General features: G+C 59.8%; 2 protein-coding genes across 5 annotated transcripts; both read left to right on the top strand.

Annotated features, from left to right (window-relative positions):
• The first annotated feature begins 157 nt into the window (after positions 1-157).
• On the top strand, positions 158-9787 carry TAS1R1 (taste 1 receptor member 1). Its single transcript, XM_081224153.1, is given in 12 exon segments — positions 158-995; positions 3210-3394; positions 3397-3479; positions 5480-5532; positions 5534-5995; positions 5997-6210; positions 6662-6733; positions 6735-6767; positions 6771-6875; positions 7185-7305; positions 8640-9259; positions 9263-9787. Coding segments are annotated over 12 exon segments (2448 nt in total). The 5' UTR covers positions 158-804; the 3' UTR covers positions 9572-9787.
• Positions 9788-10079: 292 nt separating this feature from the next.
• On the top strand, positions 10080-18309 carry ZBTB48 (zinc finger and BTB domain containing 48). Of its 4 annotated transcripts, none has more exons than XM_081226077.1 (11): positions 10080-10149; positions 10743-11439; positions 11896-12137; positions 14305-14416; positions 14945-15136; positions 15510-15596; positions 15797-15951; positions 16433-16569; positions 16642-16806; positions 17082-17170; positions 17269-18309. In XM_081226077.1, exons 2-11 carry the CDS (start codon positions 10750-10752, stop codon positions 17563-17565), a joined length of 2166 nt encoding a protein of 721 aa, XP_081082203.1. In that variant the 5' UTR covers positions 10080-10149; positions 10743-10749; the 3' UTR covers positions 17566-18309. The 4 variants fall into 4 exon arrangements, with proteins under 4 accessions (XP_081082203.1, XP_081082202.1, XP_081082205.1 ...); XM_081226076.1 differs by having other exon boundaries at positions 14302-14416; XM_081226079.1 differs by having other exon boundaries at positions 15044-15136; positions 17269-18307.
• The last annotated feature ends 67 nt before the right edge of the window (positions 18310-18376 follow it).

Raw genomic sequence — 18376 nt, 5'->3', positions numbered from 1 at the left:
GGGCCGCCCGGGCGACACCCGGGCCGGGTGTCCCAACGAAGGCTCCATTTACATTACGCAAAAGCCCCACCCTGGCCGCCTGGAGAGGGAAAGTGAGATACCCTGAGTCCAAGGCCACCTCTCCGGAAATCCGCCTAGGATTTTTTTTTCCTGCAGAGAAAGCTCCAGGATTGACGTTTTAAACAAAACCGGTCTATTTGCATACCCTCTGTTTGCATGCATTTGTCTTTGAGCTGCAGGGAGCAACCCTGTTTATAACAAGGCGAAATCGGGATGATTCACTCAGAATTTCAATTTCAGGACACTGAAGACTGGGGTGGGTGTGTGGAGTTGCAAGTTGAACTCAAAGCCTTGTCTCACTGGGTCATCTGAGGCCCAGGTAAAAGGTTTTAAAATCCTCAGCTCCCAGAGAGCAGCCTTCCACACCCTATTCCTCAAGGCCCCCAGAGAAGATGTGTTCCAGCCTTCCTCTGCCTGCCCCCAAATACCAGGGCTCCCTTTCTGAGCCAGGTGAAGCCACAGGCAGCAGTGCCAGGACAGAACCCACAACCGTCCAGAGGAAGGGCCAGTGGGTGCCACCTGGTTTGCACCTGTGCCTTTGCCCTGCCCGGTTCCTGAGGAGGCCTGCAGCCCTAGACGGTGGAGGCAAACAGCCCGGTTCCTATAACTGGGCTCCAGTCCCACCCCTTTCAAAGGCATGAAACTGGGAAGCATCTGGGCAGCTGCCGACCATTCTAGTTAAACGGCCCGGCCTGGTCCCAGGGCGCGGCGCGGCCATGCCAGGCGCAGGGAGGTCTGGCCAGCATGTTACTCTGGGGGGTGTGCCTCATCGGCCTGCAGCTTTCCCTCTCCTGCTGCTGGGCTTTCAGCTGCCACAGCACCGCGTCCTCCTCTGACTTCAGCCTCCCTGGGGATTACCTGCTTGCGGGCCAGTTTCCTCTCCACGGTGACCACCTAGGGGTGAGATGCAGACCCACAGTGACCTTCTGTGACAGGTGAGTGAGGGGTCAGCAAAACTGTCACCTAGGGGGGCCCATGCCTACGGGGCCCTCTGCCAGCCCCCCTCAGCAGGACCCTGCCAGTTCTGCCTCTGGGGTGACCATCTGAGCTGCCTCCAGTCCCTACCCAACCTGCAGGCGCCACCTTCAAGCGCTAGCTAGCCCCTTCCCTGGCACCTTGTAATACAGTTTCCACTTTGTAATATGTCCTTTTGCCCTGGCTGTTAGAGTCCTTTGAATTCCATGCCAGTTGTTCCCTGGCTTTGTGATGTAACTAGATGGGAAGGATTAAGCAAGCGTGGCCTTTCCCCTCCTCCGTCTCCTCCCCCACCCCATTCCTCCCCAAGTTCACACTCCTTAGTCTCCCAGATGGCAAGTACGGTCCTCCAGGGGAGGCTTCCCCCCTATGTGGGGACACATAGCAGTAGATGCTTCAGGAGCTTAGCAAAGATGAATTAGGTTGGTGTCTTCATGAAGTCAACAGTCTAGGTAGAAAAAACAACGGCTTTTCTTATAAAGAAGATAGTTGCTTGCCATCCATACAAGTATTAGATTTGGGCAGCTTGAAGATGATGTATCATGGCTCAGCAGTAGGATGCCCGCAACATGAAGCACACCTGACAGCCAGCCCAGGAGGAAGGTTCTGGAAAGCCTGGTGCAGGAGGACTGGCCCAAAGAGCTACAGGTGGGAACCTGGGAAGAAAAGACTTGAGGAGGAGACATATGAAAACCGGCTTCAGATAACTGAAGGGCTGTCACGGGCAGGAGGTACTGCCTTTCCTTCCAGTGACTCAAGGACAGAAGTGATAGGAACGATGGGAAAGCCTAGCAACAAGCAGAGAGGCTGGGAAATGGAACAGGCTGGCACACTCTGCAAGCAGGGCTGAATCATGTCCCCAGTGCGCCCTTGTCGGTGTTTCCCAGAGAGGCCATGAGGAGCACAGGCCCTCATCACAGGCATGAGTGTCCCAGTGAAAAGTACTAGTTAAACAAGGTTAAGCACGGACTGCGGTTAATTTCATGTGTCAACTTGGCTGGGGCCTGGTGCCCAGTTGTTTGGTTGAATACCAGTCTAGATGTTGCTGTGAAGGTATTTTTAGACGTGGTTAATATTTATTTTTCTTTAAGATTTTTTTGATGTGGACCATTTTTAAAGTCTTTACTGAATTTGTTACAATATTGCTTCTGTTTTACGTTTTGGTTTTTTTGGCCACGAGGCACGTGGCATATTAGCTCCCAGCCAGGGATCGAACCCACACCCACTGCACTGGAAGGTAAAGTCTTAACCACTGGACCACCAGAGAATTCCCACAGACGTGGTTAACATTGAAATCAATAGACTGAGTAAAGCAGATTGCCCTCCATCATGTAGGTGGGCCTCATCCAAACAGTTGAAGACCTTAAGAGAAAAGATGGAGGTCCCCGGAAACAAAAAGAACTCCACCTTCAGCCTCGACTGCAAAATAAAGTCTCGTGGGAATTTCTAGCCTGCCCTGCAAATCCCAGACTAGCCAGCCCCCATAATCCCATGAGCTAATGCCTTAAAATAAACCTCTCGGGCCTCCCTGGTGGCGCAGTGGTTGAGAGTCCGCCTGCCGATGCAGGGGATACGGGTTCGTGCCCCGGTCTGGGAGGATCCCATATGCCGCGGAGCGGCTGGGCCCGTGAGCCATGGCCGCTGGGCCTGCGCATCCGGAGCCTGTGCTCCGCAACGGGAGAGGCCACAACAGTGAGAGGCCCGCATACCGCAAAAAGAAAAAAAAAATAAATAAATAAATAAAATAAACCTCTCTTGTTTGCTGTCTCTCTCACTCTGTCTCCCTCTCTCCCTCTCTCCCTCTCTCTCTCTCTCTCTATGTACATATATATATGTATCTCATCTTGGTTCTGTTTCTCTGGAGAACCCTGACTAATATAGCAGGTTTCTCTCCTACAGGACTTGGGAGCCTTTCAGCGCTAACATGCTTGTTGTGGGGGGAGGCGAGCATGGTATGTGTATTTCTCCAATTTGTCCCCTACCTCTCTAAAGGCCTGTCAACAGAACTGTGTGTGCCACAGGGTCCACACTGAGGTCATGGTTGTAGGGGGCTGAACAGATGACCTCAGAGGTTCTTTTCTATCCCCCAAGCCTGGGGTTCCAGGAGACCAGAGGGTCTCAGCAGGGCCTTTTGCCCTTTTCAGCTCTCAGCCTGGCTTTCCCTACGGGCCCAGCACCTTCAAAGGCCACGGCGACCACCTCTTCCAGGCCACGCAGTTTGGCATCGAGGAGATAAACAACTCCACCGCCCTGCTGCCCAGCGTCACCCTGGGGTACAAGCCGTACGACCGGTGCTCGGAGTCAGCCAACGTGTTTGCCATGCTGAGCGCGCCAGGGACGCGCTACGTGGAAAGTCAAGGAAACTTGTGGCGGTGATTGGGCCCGACGCCAGCAACCATGTTGCCACCACTGCAGCCCTGCTGAGCCCCTTCCGGATGCCCCTGATAAGCTGGCGCCCTGGCAGTTCGCTCATCTCCCCTCTTGCCAAGTCCAGTGTGGGCTGGGGTGGGTGGGCAGGAGCTGCCGTGCCTGAGGCCAGCCTGGACTCCTGGACCTCCTGGGCGGTCACCGCCCGTTAGTCACCTGCCTGGCATTCCTTCCTGTCCAGGCGCCACTTGCAGGTCTCCCTGCCTCAGTGCTCACTGGAAAATCCCTTCTCCTCGGAAGCTTCTGCCTTTCTTTCTCCTCCCGCTGTCCTCTCACCTTTGTGCAGAACTGAACACCCTTCGTTTCCCAGCCCCCCAGACTCAGGCTGAGCTGTGGCACCTGTCCCTGTGCGGGCGGCCCCTCCTCTGCTCATCGGCCTCCCCCTGGGCCTCCTCCCCCACCCACACGCCTGCCCGTCCTCCTCTACCCTCCAGGCGCTTCTCCTCTCAGACCTGGCTGACCCTGCCGCGCTTCCAGGCAGGCTTCTCCGCAGAGTCCTCTCTTCCTGTTTGCTTCTCCCTCTTTGCCTTGACTCCTCCCTCCGCTGCCCTGGACTCTGCCCTTCTAGCCGGCGCTGGAAGGTGCAGGCTCGGTAGGGATTGGACATGGTTCAGGTGGCCAGCCCGGAGGTGGAACCCAGCACCATCTTGCTCAAGTGGGCTGGTGCAGGGCCCGGTAGGTGGCCTTTAATCCATTTGATCTTTTTTTTTTTTTTTGGCCCCATGCTGCTCAGCATGTGGGATCTTAGCTCCCCGACCAGGGATCGAACCCGTGCCCCCTGCGTTGAGAGCCTGCAGTGTTAACCACTGAAAGGCCAGGGAAGTCCCTCCCTTTGACCGTTTTGACACTTTCCCTCAGCATTTATGACCCTTTCACTTGGGGCACTTCTTTCTTGGTCTCCTTTAGAGAATTCTGCACCCCCCTGGCCCCCATCTCCTCTGAGAAGGTGGTGGTGACTCCCTAGGGCAGACCCCTCCCCTTCCCAGGCCGGCCGAGGACCGGGCTGAAATTCCTGTCTCCACCTTCCTTCTGACTCCTGAGCACCAGCCTGATTTCCAGATGCTCGCCCAGCGCCCAGCGTCTCCACTTCATGGACCCAGCAGGCCCCCAGATGAACTTCCCTCCCCACGTAACACAAGCCTCTTGTCTTCCTGCATCCCCTCCCCGGCCCATCGGGCAGAGTGACTGTCTCCAAGGAAGCCAGAAACCCTGCAGTCCTCCCTTCACTCCGTTCCCTGCCCCGACGTTTAGCTCATCTCCACGGCCTCTGCCGGGGGCCGGTGAGGGAGGGGCCCTCACCGCTGCCAGCTCTGTCCCTTCTGCTCTATGGCCACTGCCGCAGCTTTAACTGACCGCCCTCCCCTCTCATCCAGATGATTCCATCAGGTCCTAGGAGTTCTCCGTGACTCTGGCCTTGAGCCTTTTTTGTTGTTGTTGTTAGTTCCCTGACCAGGGATTGAACTTGCGCCCTTAGCAGTGAAAGCTTGGAGTTCTAACCACTGGAGAGCCAGGGAATTCCTCTGGCCTTGAGCCTTTTTAAACACGTTCCTCCCTGATCAGAGATACACTCCTAAAACACAAGTCTGATGTCACTTCGCTGCCTAAACTCTGAGGCCTTGGGATAAAGCCCCAGCCCCGCAGCAGGGGGCTAAGGCTTCCCGCCCTGACCAGACACACCTGCTCAGTCAGGCTCCCTTTCTTCCTGGATCTGACCTCCAGCCGAGTGGAAGTCCCTGAAGGGCCACACACACGTACCATTTCGCTCCCTGCATGCGGCTGTGGTCCCTTTGTCCACAGGACAGATTCCCATTCTTCGCCCAGAAGTCTCCCTGGGGACCTGCTCCCTTACCTGACATTTAAACTGTTAGCCTCGTGTGTCAAGTGGTGCTTTGCTTGAGACCCTGGGCCAGGACCTTGTCTCCATCCTCCCCGTGTCCCCGCGCCCAGCACAGGGCTGGCACTGGGGGGCCCTCATTAGAGGCTGATGCCACGGAACTTGCTGAACTGAACCCCACAGGTCAGCTATGATGCCAGCAGCGAGATGCTCGGCGTGAAGCGGCTCCACCCCTCTTCTGAGCACCATCCCAAGTGATGAGCACCAGGTGGAGATCTTGATGCTGCCGTTGTTGCGGAGGTTCGGGTGGGTCTGGATCTCCATGGTGGGCAGCGAAGGTGACGACGGGCAGCTAGGGGTGCAGGCGCTGGAGGACCAGGCCACCCAGCAGGGCATCTGCGTTGCCTTCAAGGACATTGTGCCTTTCTCTGCCCAGCGGGGCGATGAGAGGTTGCAGAGCATGATGCGCTGCCTGGCCCAAGAGAGGACCGCGGTCGTGGTCGTTTTCTCCGGCAGGCAGCTGGCCAGGGTGTTCTTTGAGTCCGTGGTGCTGGCCAAGCTGACTGCCGAGGTGTGGATCGCCTCAGAAGACTGGGCCATCTCCAGACACATCAGCAATGTGCCTGGGCTCTGGGGCATCGGCACAGTGCTGGGCGTGGCCATCCCACAGGGGCGTGTCCCTGGCCTGAAGGAGTTTGAAGAGGCCTTGCCTCAGGGGCTCCTGGTGCAGCAGCAACCAGCTCTGCAGAGAGTGCTGGGCTTTCGCGGCACAGAAGATGCCCACACTTGGAGCATGCTCCATGAGCTCGGCCTACAACGTGTACCAGGCTGTCTATGCCATGGCTCACAGCCTCCGCCAGCTCCTGGGCTGCGCCTCTGGAGTCTGTTCCAGAGGCTGGGTCTACCCCTGGCAGGTAAGGCACTTAACCTGCACCCTATATCAGGGTGCTTTCCTGAGGCAAGCAGAGCGGTTCCTCTTCGGCTACCCTAAATGCAAGGGGTGGGGGGCAAAGGCCCCCGACTGGAGGCTGATTCCTTCTCTGAGGCTCGTGTTCGTCTTCTGTTCTCTGAACTGGGGCCCCTCCCACCCACCAAGCCTCAGATCCAGGGCTTGAAACCTCTGCAAAGGGCTCCTTTGTTAGAGACTTCCTCTCACTCAGGAGGCTGGATAGGAGGGTGAAGGGGCCTCCTAGGAGGGGAGAGAACCTGAGGAAGGGACCAGAACTTCCAGATGGGCTGAAACCACCCAGATGGAAGCTCAGCAAGGCCCCACACATTTGCTTCCTGGACCGTCTGGGTCCCGGTGGGTCCTGGAGGAGCAGCCCGTGTCAGCTATGGCAGCGCCGTTATCCCTGTTTGTTTCAGCTTCTGGAGCAGATCCTCAAGGTGTATTTCCTTTTACACAAGGACATTGTGACATTTAATGACAATGGCGACCCCCCTCAGCAATTATAACATAATTGCCTGGGACTAGAGTGGCCCCAACTGGACCTTCAGGGTCGTCGGCTCCTCCTTTTGGTCTCCAGTTTGGCTAGACATAAATACGATCAAAATCCGGTGGCGTGGAAAGGACAACCGGGTAACGGGGACATAGTCACTCACCAGGTGACTGCCTAACAGGCAGCCTTGAGCATGGGGACAATGTTCACAGAGCAGGAGAGGGGATCCCAGGTATCAGGCCACTATGACTCTCCCTAGCCCTGCCAGGGAAACTCCACAGGCTCACAGACAGATGCCCAGTCATCGCTGGTTCACACAACCAAGGGCTCTGCCCTGGGAGTAATCCGCGAAGGCGGATGCCCAGAGATCCAGTTTTCCATCCTAAGAGCGAGTGTCCCTTGAGCTGGGCCCCTCCGCGTGGTTGGGGAACACCTGTGGCTTCTTGCAGGTGCCTCAGTCTGTGTGTTCCAGCGACTGTCCTGAAGGGCACCAGAGAGAGATCATGGGTTTCCACCACTGCTGCTTCGGGTGTGTGCTCTGTGAGGCCAGGACCTTCCTCAACAAGAGTGGTGAGTGACCCAGTGATGAGTGGGCGAACCACCCAGCACTCCTAGGGTCTGTAGAGCAGATGAAAGGACCTCCCTTGGGCCACACATGTGCAGAACCAGGGCCCTGGTCACTTTGCTGCCAGTTAGGGACAGGCTGGGGGACACCTTCCATCAGACTGAATTCTGATCAAGCGGAAAGAAACAAGCAGTTGAAGGCCTCATATGTAGCTGAGTTTCTTTCTTTCTTTCTTTCTTTCTTTTGTTTTTGGCTGCATTGGGTCTTAGTTGTGGCATGCAGGATTTTTCGTTGTCGCCCATGGGCTTCTCTCTAGTTGTGGCATGTGGGCTCAGTGGTTGCAGCATGTGAGCTTAGTTGCCCCGCAGCATGTGGGATCTTAGTTCCCTGACCAGGGATCAAACCCGTGTTCCCTGCATTGGAAGGCAGATTCTTTTTTTTTTTTTTTTTTTACCATCTTTATTGGAGCATAATTGCTTTACAATGGTGTGTTAGTTTCTGCTTTATAACACAGTGAATCAGTTATACATATACATCTGTTCCCATATCCCTTCCCTCTTGCGTCTTCTTAACCACTGGACCACCAGGGAAGTCCCCCTAAATTCAACCTCTTTATCCAAACAGATGTGGCTGTCATTCCCTTTGTGCCCTCCCATGTTATCTGTATGAAGTCCCTTCTGTTGTCCATGCCGGTGACAGCTGATACCTTGAAGAGCTTGGCCTGAATGCAGGTACTAGCATGTCTGCAGCAGAACAAACAGCATACTCTACCCAGTGACGCAAGGTCAAGACCAGAGAGCAAACGGAGGTAGCTAAGGGCTCAGCCCAGAGCTGGACTCCAGGGGCCACGTGCCTTCCTTTTACTGTCTCTGCGGGCGTGGGAATGTATCTCTTCTATCCTGAGAGAGTCAACTCAGAGGAACCACAGAGCGGCAGCTCAGGCAGGTGGATTTGGCTAGTGGGAGTGCTGGGGAGAGATGAAAAGACCCTTCCTTTGGGGCTGGCTGCGCGCATTGGATCATAGCCTCAGGGTTATGTGGGTTAAGGCCCTCACTACGACCTCTTGGTTTGCAAACCCCTTCTGGGTTTCATAGGATCATGAGCCATACAGAACCCACCCAGGTGTCTCCACAATCTGTAATTAACACAGGCATGTGGAGGAAACACTTGGCCTGGGGACCCTCACTCAGGGCTACCCCCATCTTGCTGTGCCTGGCAGAGCCCAGCTCCCGTGCTACAGCCCTCCCAGAACCTTGCGGGCTTGCACGGCCTCCCTTCCTTTTCCCATTCCTGCTATGCTCGCCCGGCTCTCAGGAACACTCTCTGACTTCCCTTCCAGACCGCTACAGCTGCCAACCTTGTGGGAAAGAAGAGTGGGCACCTGAGAGAAGCCAGACCTGCTTCCCATGCACCGTGGTGTTTCTGACTTGGCATGAGCCCATCTCTTGGGTGCTCCTGGCAGCTAATATGCTGCTGCTGCTGCTGGTGTCTGGGACTGCTGGCCTGTTTGCCTGGCACCTAGACATGCCTGTGGTGAGGTCGGCTGGAGGCCGGCTGTGCTTCCTCATGCTGGGCTCCCTGGCAGGGGGCAGCTGCGGCCACTATGGCTCCTTTGGGGAGCCCACTCTTCCCACATGCCTGCTGCGCAAAGGACTCTTTGCCCTTGGTTTTGCCATCTTCCTGTCCTGCCTGACGATCCACTCCTTCCAACTTGTGTTCATCTTCAAGTTTTCTGCCAAGGTACCCACCTTCATCCGTGCGTGGGTCCAAAACCACAGTGCTGGCCTGTTGGTGGTGATCAGCTCAATAACCCAGCTGCTTATCTGTCTAATGTGGCTTGCAGTGTGGACCCCACTGCCCCCCAGGGAATACCAGCCCTTCCCTCAGCTGGTGGTGCTTGACTGCACAGAGGCTAACTCACCGGGCTTCATGCTGGCTTTTGCCTACAATGGCCTCCTCTAGGTCAGCGCCTTTGCCTGCAGCTACCTGGACAAGGACCTGCCAGAGAACTACAACGAGGTCAAATGTGCCACCTTCAGCCTGCTCCTCAACTTCGTGTCCTGGATCTCCTTCTTCACCATGGCCAGTGTCTACCAGGGCAAGTACCGGCCCACGGTCAACGTGCTGGCCATGCTGAGCAGCCTGAGTGGCGGCTTCAGCGGTTATTTCCTCCCCAAGTGCTGTGTGATCCTGTGCCGCCCAGATCTCAACAGCACCGAGTGCTTCCAGGCCTCCACCCAGGACTACACCAGGCGCTGTGGCTCCACCTGACCAGTGGGTCCGGCAGGGTCAAGCCGGGGCAGGGTGGACCGGAAGTCTCCACTGCTCTCAGGGTTGAAGGTGGAATGGGGCGCCCAGGACCTGGGGTGTCCGGGAGGCCTCTGGGCTCCTCAGCCTTGTCTTGGGGAGTGTAAGCCCACGGGAGAGCTTAGTCCGGGCTGCGCTGGCTGCCAATAAAAAGGTGAAAGGTGCGTCTTGGCTGTGCTTCCTCTCTAGGGCGAGGGTAGGGCGCTGTCTCTTCAAGCCTGAGGGCGCTGCGCGGCCGGGCTAACCGCAGCCGGAACCTCGGGACTCCGAGCGGGGGAGTAGACTCAAAGTCCAGCTTGGCGTTGCTGGGCAACCCCAGGAGGCGGGCCCAGCGCCGAGGGAACGGAGCTGGCCCCGCCTTTCCATGCACCCCATTGGCTGTTATCTACGTGGTACCGCCTCCAGGGGCCGGAGGTAAAGGCTAGCGCCTCCGAGGCGTCCCGCCCCGGCCGGCGCGCTCTGACGTCACGTCCGGCGGCGGCGGCGGCGGCGGCGGCGGCGTCTCTGCACGGTCGGCCCGGCACTTACCGCCGGGGCAGTTGGTCAGTGGGGCTGTGCGGGCGACCTGGCTTGGGGCCGGAGGGGTTGGCTTAGGGAGGACCGGCCCGGGTGAGGAGGTCGGGAGGAACGGGGCGAGGGAGGGGGCGCTGTGGGCCGCGGTGGCTGTTGACGGAGTGTGACCGCGGCCGCCTTCCGCCCGGCCGCTCCGGACGTGTGGGCGCGGCGTGGGCTCCGTTCACCTGTCTGCAGCGGCCACCCTCCACTGCGTCGGGCCCTCTCGCTGTGCCAGGCTGATGAGTTCGCGCTGGTCCCCCGCTTCTTTTCTCAAACTTTTGATTTCCTCCCACCAGCACCCTTCCCGACTCTGTCCCCACCTAGTCCGCCTGCGCTTCCGCCACCACACTCTCTGGCCACCCCCGATATGGGCCGCTTACTTGGCCCCGGCCCCCAGGGAAGCTTTCAGTCCGTTCCTGTGTCAGCTTGCGCCTTCTAACCTTGATCTAAGCCCTGGTTGTAATAAATGTGACTGAGTAGAGTCTGCCTTCCCTTACCCTCTTCTCAGATCCAGGGGCTTTCAATGACTACCCCTCGGTTGGACTGGTCAGGGGGTCACTGCTGCCTTTCTCCCTTTCAGACGGAGCATGGACGGCTCCTTCGTCCAGCACAGTGTAAGGGTTCTGCAGGAACTCAACAAGCAGCGGGAGCGGGGCCAGTACTGCGACGCCACCCTGGACGTGGGGGGTCTGGTGTTCAAGGCGCACTGGAGCGTCCTCGCGTGCTGCAGCCACTTCTTCCAGAGCCTCTATGGGGATGGCTCAGGGGGCAGTGTCGTCCTCCCTGCCGGCTTCGCTGAGATCTTTGGCCTCCTGCTGGACTTTTTCTACACTGGCCACCTCGCCCTCACCTCGGGGAACCGGGATCAGGTGCTCCTGGCAGCCAGGGAGTTGCGGGTGCCAGAGGCTGTAGAGCTGTGCCAGAGTTTCAAGCCCAAAGCCTCAGTGGGACAGGCACCAGGTGGCCAGAGCGGGCTGGGGAAACCTGCCCCTCGGGATGTGAACAGCCACCTCAAGGAGCCAGCAAGCTTGGAGGAAGAGGAAGTTTCGAGGACGCTGGGTCCAACCCCCAGGGATCAGGAGCTCAGCGGCAGTCCCAGCCTCCAGAGGCCCCAGCTGGGTCTCCCTCCTCAGAGTGAGAACCCCTCCTTCCTCCGTGGGAAACTCAAGCAGGCTCTGAAGCTTTGTCCCCCTGAGGACAAGGAGCCTGAGGATTGCAGAGTGCCCCCAAGGCCCTTTGAGGCTGAAGGTGTCCAGCTGCAGGGCGGGAGTCACGAGGTACTGCGCCCACGATGCTGGAGCAGGGGAGGCAGGAGTGGGGAGGAGAGACTGACGCTTTTCCGGGATAATCTGGACCCTAAGTTAGAATCTGTTTTGTGGGTTTAGGACAGATTTCCTCCAAATGTAGGAAGCCAGCTCCATCCTGCATCCTCAGGCTGACCTTTCTACAAGTCGTGTTCGTGGTTGCCAGCTTCTTGGGGTCGAGTGGGCGGCATCAGGTGTTTCCCAGGGTAGTGAAATCCAGGCAAACTTCCAGTTACCCACAAATAGAGCTCCTGCTCTCCAAACCTGAGATTCGGATGCTGCCTGCCCTGGGACCCTGAAGGAAACAGTCACTGATGAAGGGACTTGGGCTGGAACTGGAGGGAGCTGGCTGCCCCGTAGATCCGCCCCCAGCACCCCTGCTGATGAATTTGGTGACCTCGCTCCCTTCTGCTGCCCCTTCTGCTCTAGTGGGAAGTGGTGGTTCAAGTTGAGGATGACGGGGACGGCGATTATGTTTCTGAGACTGAGGCTGTGCCGACCAGGAGGAAATCAAACGTAATCAGAAAGTCCTGTGCTGCCGAGCCGGCCCTGAGTGCAGGTTCCCGGGCAGCCGAGCCTGCTGAGAACAGAAAAGGTACAGCGGTGCCGGTTGAATGCCCCACATGTCATAAAAAGTTCCTCAGCAAATATTATCTAAAAGTTCACAACAGGTAAACGTTCTGTTTTTCTATTTTCTTTTCCCATCTGCTGTTCCCGTGTTGGGGGAGGGGGCCTGCATCCCCACTTCTGGGCCGCGTAGGGGCCAGGGGCTCCATCTCAGACCCACAGAGCGCCTGGCATGGGCGTCCTCTGGCCTTTGGGGAGTGAGCGCCTGACCTTGGTTGGCTTCCTTCTTCCTCGCCCTCCTGCGAGCCCTCTGCTTGGAGTGGGTCTGTGGACACCTTAGCAACACGTTCCACGTGCTGTGAACATTGACCTCCAGCTGGCTTTTCCCAAGGGGGTGAGAGAAGCCTGTGGCCCCGTGCTGTGGCTGTGGCCTGACTGTAGGTGTTTCTGAAGCCTGGCAGTGTGGGCTTTGGGCCAAGATGTCAATCTTTAGGGGTGGTGCCACCCACATTTCTGGGACAGGTTAGCTCTGAGGTCTCAGCAGAGCATTCGTCTAAAGCTGCCGTGTCCCATAAGGTAATCAGATGCCACACGAAGCTATTTTAATTTAAAATCAAAGTAATTAAAATTAAGTAAGTTCATTTCCTCAGTCACACTAGCTGCATTTCAGGGGCTCAGTAGCCACGTGTGGTCCCAGCTGCCGAATGCGACAGGACGGACGTAGAACATTTCCATCATCCCGGAGCGTCCTCTTGGAAGGCGCTGCTCCAGGGGCCTTGCTCTCTGCGGGGCCTGCAGGGACGGCAACTAGGTGACGCGCCTTCTAGCCTTGCCCTTCCTTAGCCCAAGACATCACTTGGTGTGATTTCTTGCCAAGCCAGGCTGGGCCATACGTGTTTTCTCAGTATGACACTCTCAGAAGCCACTAGCGACCGAATGGAGTTGGAACTGGGGCTGAAGCCCATTTGCTGTCCCTGCTCTGGGGGCAGCTGCTGCCAGTGGAGCCTTTGGGGAAGTCACCCTGGGGTGATCTGTGTCTGCCTGGACGCTCTCCCAGTGTAAGACTTGGGTGCAGGCACCGACCCCATCCTTACCTTGGGCTGCAGGCTGCTAGACCGGCCCTGAGAACTGGGAAGGGGTGATGGCCTCCTGAGGTCTTTGGGACGGGGGACAAGGACAGTCAAGTGTCGCAGCAGAGGATGAGAGGAGTGTATGGCCTCTGGCAGGTTGTCGGAGCTCTCCCCACGCCACTCCCGGGCTCTGAAGTCAGGGTTCATTTAGCTCATTCAGTGAGCTGTCTGCCCGGTAGCTGGGCGCACCGGATACCTTAGTGAGCAGAACAAAGAGGCCTTGTGCATCTTGCCTTCCAGCAGGGCGATGAGACCCTGAACTACCAGATAAGAGACTCTGCAGTGCGATGAAGGCCATGGGAAAAAAGAAAAGGACAGCAGTGCCAGGGGGCTGGGGAGTTCAGGGTGGGGTCAGGTTGCGGTTGTAAAGAAAGGAGATAATCCAGCAGACTCAAAGGAAGTGAAGAAGTTTGCCTAACGGATGGCTGGGGAGAGCGCTCTGGGCCAGAGAGGGGCCAGAGCAGAGGCTCTGGGGTGGGAGGGGGCCAGCAAGGTAAGGGGCAGGCCAGCAGTGCCCTCACGGGCCCCCAGGCCTTTCTCAGGGTGAGATGCCAAACGTTAGAGGGTTGTGAGCAAAGAGGCAATGCGATCTGGTTGTACTTGAGGGCCCGTCTGGCTCCTGAAGTGGAAACCCGACGGGAGGTAAGCGTGGAGCACGGGATGGGTAGGAGGCCCAGGCAGCGGCCCAGGGACGGCGTGGCCGCACTAGATGGTAGCATGGAGGCCAGGTGAGGTGGTCAGATTCTGGCTGTGGTTTTGAAGGCTGAGCCCATGGAAGTTCCAGGCAGACTGCGTGGTTTCTCCAGGGAGTCAGGGCCCCGGGATCATTTCTTTCTTTGGAGTGATGCTGGCGGCTGGGCCTCCCCCTCGGCCTGTGGCTCTGGGGCGCCCCTCCAGCATGGAGCTGTGCTGTGCCCTCCCTTGCAGAGTCTCCGGGAGGGAGGAGGGTTTCTGGGCTCACCCCTGCAGCTTCACCAGCTGGGTCTGGCCGAGCCTCGTGGAGAGCCTCAGGCGTCGGCCCAAGTCCAGTCTTCCTCTGCCGGGAGCACAGCACCATCAGCAGAGGTGCTGGAGGGGGCCTGGGTGAGGGAGGGCGGCAGGTCCGCTCAGCCCCGACACCCCCCGTGGCTTCTCCCAGCAGGAAACACACTGGGGAGAAACCCTTCGAGTGTCCCAAATGCGGGAAGTGTTACTTTCGGAAGGAGAACCTCCTGGAGCACGAAGCCCGGAACTGCATGAACCGCTCGCAACAGGTACTTGGGGGCCAGCCCGGGTCCTGGTGGGCAGGGCACGCTGGCCTCTGTCTCTCTGCCACCTGGGAGGGGCCCCCAGGGGACTGGCCTAGACGGGACTGTAAACTCAAGTGCTGCAGGGTCCTTAGATATTATCGGGTCCACTTCCTGGCACAGGTGGCAGGGACACAGGTCCCAAGGGTGGGCGTCACCAGCCCAGGAGGGACTTTACGGGAGGCATTTTGGGTTTGCCTGCCTGGGCCCCTGGGCTTTGGAGAAGGGGTACTTCGGTGGGGGGTGGCTGCTGAGAAAGGCCACCTGGTCACCTCCCCCCAGCCCCCTGGCTGGCCCGTGTGACTCGGCGGCTAAACCCCACCCCCACCTCTTCCTAGAGGCCTGTCGCCTGCAGGCTGTGGCCCCGTCCCCGGCCTGGCCCCCAGCCTGGCGTGCTGGGCTTACAGCGTTCAGTGAGGGTCAGCGTCAGGGCAGGCAGGTTACGTGTAGCCCTCTCCCACCCTAGCGCCCCACCCCGTCCCCCCTCCACCCCAGGCAGACTCTTCCCAGCAGCGAGTGGAAGCCCCGGCCGAGGCTGCCGTCGAGGCAGAGGCCCCCGCTGACGTCGGTCCCGCTTGCCCCTCACACTGCCAGGTCTTCACGTGCTCCGTGTGCCAGGAGACATTCCGCCGGAGGATGGAGCTGCGGGTGCACATGGTGTCCCACACGGGGGAGATGCCCTACAAGGTCAGGCTCGGCTTGTCCCCAGGGCTGGGGGCCGAGGGGCGGCCCCAGGGGCCCTCCCACCTAGCCCTTTACCTGGGATGGTGTCGGGGGGGCCTCCCCCTCGCCAGCCGTCGAGGAGCCCTGCCCTCCCCGTGTCCCGTGTCCGGTGCTCCCGCATCTTTGGGCGGGGCTGCGGAGGGCAGCCTCAGCCTCGGCATGGGTGTAGCACCAGAGGCCCTCCCCAGTGTGGCCTTCACGCGATGGGGGTGGGGGTCGGGGGAGGGAGCCTCCCGCATCTCGGGCTGTGCCCTGCCTTTGGGTTCCCGCCCTGGCAGCCTGGGGGCGAGCAGGGCTGTCGGTGTTGGGCCTCAGGCGGCCGCGGCCTGTCTTCCAGTGTGCCTCGTGCTCGCAGCAGTTCATGCAGAAGAAGGACCTGCAAAGCCACATGATCAAGCTGCATGGAGCACCCAAGCCCCACGCCGTAAGTGCCAGGCCGTCCTGAGGACCCCGAGGACCGGGGCCGGGCACTCCGATGCCGGGCACCAGCACGGTGAAGGCGGCCGTGGCCGCGTCCAGAGTGGGCGGGCAGTGCGGTTTCCGCCATGAGGGGTCCAGGGGGTTCTGTGGGGCTCCCGGGTGGCCCTCCCTCCTGACCCTCGCCCTGCTCACCCTGTCCCTTAGTGTCCCACCTGTGCCAAGTGCTTCTTGTCCCGGACGGAACTGCAGCTGCACGAGGCTTTCAAGCACCGCGGGGAGAAGCTCTTCGTGTGTGAGGAGTGTGGCCACCGGGCGTCGAGCCGAAATGGGCTGCAGATGCACATCAAGGCCAAGCACAGGTGTCCAGGGCCCGTCTTCCGCCAGGGCCTGGCCCTGCTGCTGCCCCCAGGCCCGCGGGCGGGCGGGCGGGCGGGCTGGGAAGGCAGGGTTTGCTGCCGCTCACCCAGAGTGCCCCCCACCCTGAGTCTGGTGCCTGCAGCCTTTCTGGGTGGGGACGCCTGCGGGATAAGCAAGCCTGCCCGGCCAGCCAGGCTGGGGGGGGCGGATTTCAGGCAAGACCAGGCTCCCTCCCGCCGCCCTGGGGCAGCTTCTCAGTTTCCCGTGGCTCCCAGGATGGAGCTCGTGCTCCTCTCCCAGCCCTGCCCAAGCCCTTTCTCCACCAGGCGGCTCGCAGCAGCCCGGGCCGTTCCCAAGGCTCAGGTCGGCTGGCTTCAGCCTTGCCTGTTTCCGTGGCGCGGGCCGGCCACGTTCCCAGCTGCGGTGGCGCCAAGGGGGCCGCTTCCCTCGGTGACACCTGTGTCCGTGTCCCCACCTGGACAGGAACGAGAGGCCGTACGTCTGCGAGTTCTGCAGCCACGCATTCACCCAGAAGGCCAATCTCAACATGCACCTGCGCACGCACACAGGCGAGAAGCCCTTCCAGTGCCACCTCTGCGGCAAGACCTTCCGCACCCAAGGTGAGGCAGGCGGTCCCCTCCCTGTCCTGGGGCTGAGGCCTGGCGCCTGAGCCCTCACCTTGTACCCCGCAGCCAGCCTGGACAAGCACAACCGCACCCACACCGGCGAGAGGCCCTTCAGCTGTGAGTTCTGCGAGCAGCGCTTCACGGAGAAGGGGCCCCTGCTGAGGCACGTGGCCAGCCGCCACCAGGAGGGCCGGCCCCACTTCTGCCAGATCTGCGGGAAGACATTCAAAGGTGCCTGGGCCCGCGGAAGGCCATCTCCCTTGGCCCTGCCCCGGGCGAGCCCCGGGTTGGGGAGAGGGGGCCGGAGGGGCTGTCACAGGCTCCTCCGCTGCGGAAGCTTCTGGCCCGCAGCCAGGGGCGGAGGCTCCCCAGGGCCCTGGGCAGTAGTGACCTCAGGGTGGCGCCGGAGAGCCTGGCAGGGCCCAGAACCACCCCCGCAGGCTGTGTCTCCTCTCCCGGCTGGAGCCCTGCTCCCCGCCCCAACACTGGGCCCTTCCCTCCTGCAGCTGTGGAGCAGCTGCGCGTGCACGTGAGGAGGCACAAGGGGGTCAGGAAGTTCGAGTGCACTGAATGCGGCTACAAGTTCACCCGGCAGGTAGGCCTGGGGCCGGCCTCCTCCTGCCCCTGCCCCCCGGCCCCGAGCCCCTCCCCCAGACGCCTCTGTGCCCAGCCTGAGCGCCCCCTCCCGGCTAGGCCCACCTGCGGAGGCACATGGAGATCCACGACCGGGTGGAGAACTACAACCCACGGCAGCGCAAGCTCCGGAACCTGGTCATCGAGGATGAGAAGATGGTGGTGGTGGCGCTCCAGCCGCCCACTGAGCTGGAGGTGGGCTCGGCTGAGGTCATCGTGGAGTCGCTGGCCCAGGGCGGCCTGGCCTCCCAGCTCCCTGGACAGAGACTGTGCGCGGAGGAGAGCTTCTCGGGCCAGGGCGTCATGGAGCCCTCGCTCATCATCACGGCCGCCATCCCCGAGGACTGTGACACGTAGTCCTCCCCGCCTCGCCAGTGCCCCCCGGCCCCCAGCCCACTTGGCCCCATCCCCCAATAAACCATATGGCTTTGGACTCGATTGTTCTGGCTCATCCAGTGGCCTGTTCCCCGCGAACCTGGGCTCCAGGGAGGTGCTGCTTTCCCACCGTGTTGTCTAGAAGAAACGGTGTCCTGCCTGACCTTCCGTGCACCCCAGAGCTTGGCCGGCAGCTTCCCCACATTGTTGGGAGACCCCAGCCAAGTGAAACTTGGGCAGGTAGCTTTGGGGGACAAGCCTCTGGCCCAGGGCGCTCTCATCTTTCTCCATCTGGCTTTTAGAACCGGGACCAGTGGCCAGGGCCCCGACGATGGTGGCTGGCCCAAGACAGGGGCCCCGTTACTCTGCAGCCAAGTGGATCTGGGAGCCTGAGGACAGTCACGCTTGTGGCTAAGCGTGCTCTGGACCCTGGCTGGCGGCATGACCACGGACAGAACCTTTCCCTGGGGGAGAAGCTTGGTTTGCTTGTCCAGGAGCCTGGCTTGGCACACAGGCAGGGCCAGGCCTAGAACGGCAAGAGGCCCTGGTGGTACCCAGGTTCTGCAGCCTTGGGAAGAAGAGCGTGTGGGCTCGGGAGGCCAACTGCCTGCATCCAGATTCCTTCCCAGCTCTTTTTTAGAGCTGTGACCCAGGGCAAGTGTAGTTAAATGCTTCACTTCCTTACTTTTTAATGGAATTAGTAACAGCGCTCACTTCATAGGATTAAATGAGAAAGCCTGCTGTTCCAGTCCACTGCCAGGTAACAGACGACCCCAGAATTGCCCTCGGGGCC

This window comes from Mesoplodon bidens (assembly GCF_964165515.1).
Source record: "Mesoplodon bidens genome assembly, chromosome: 2".
Lineage (NCBI taxonomy): Eukaryota > Metazoa > Chordata > Mammalia > Artiodactyla > Ziphiidae > Mesoplodon > Mesoplodon bidens.
Note: the sequence above shows the minus strand (reverse complement) of the source record. Positions and strands in the feature narration are given on the sequence as shown.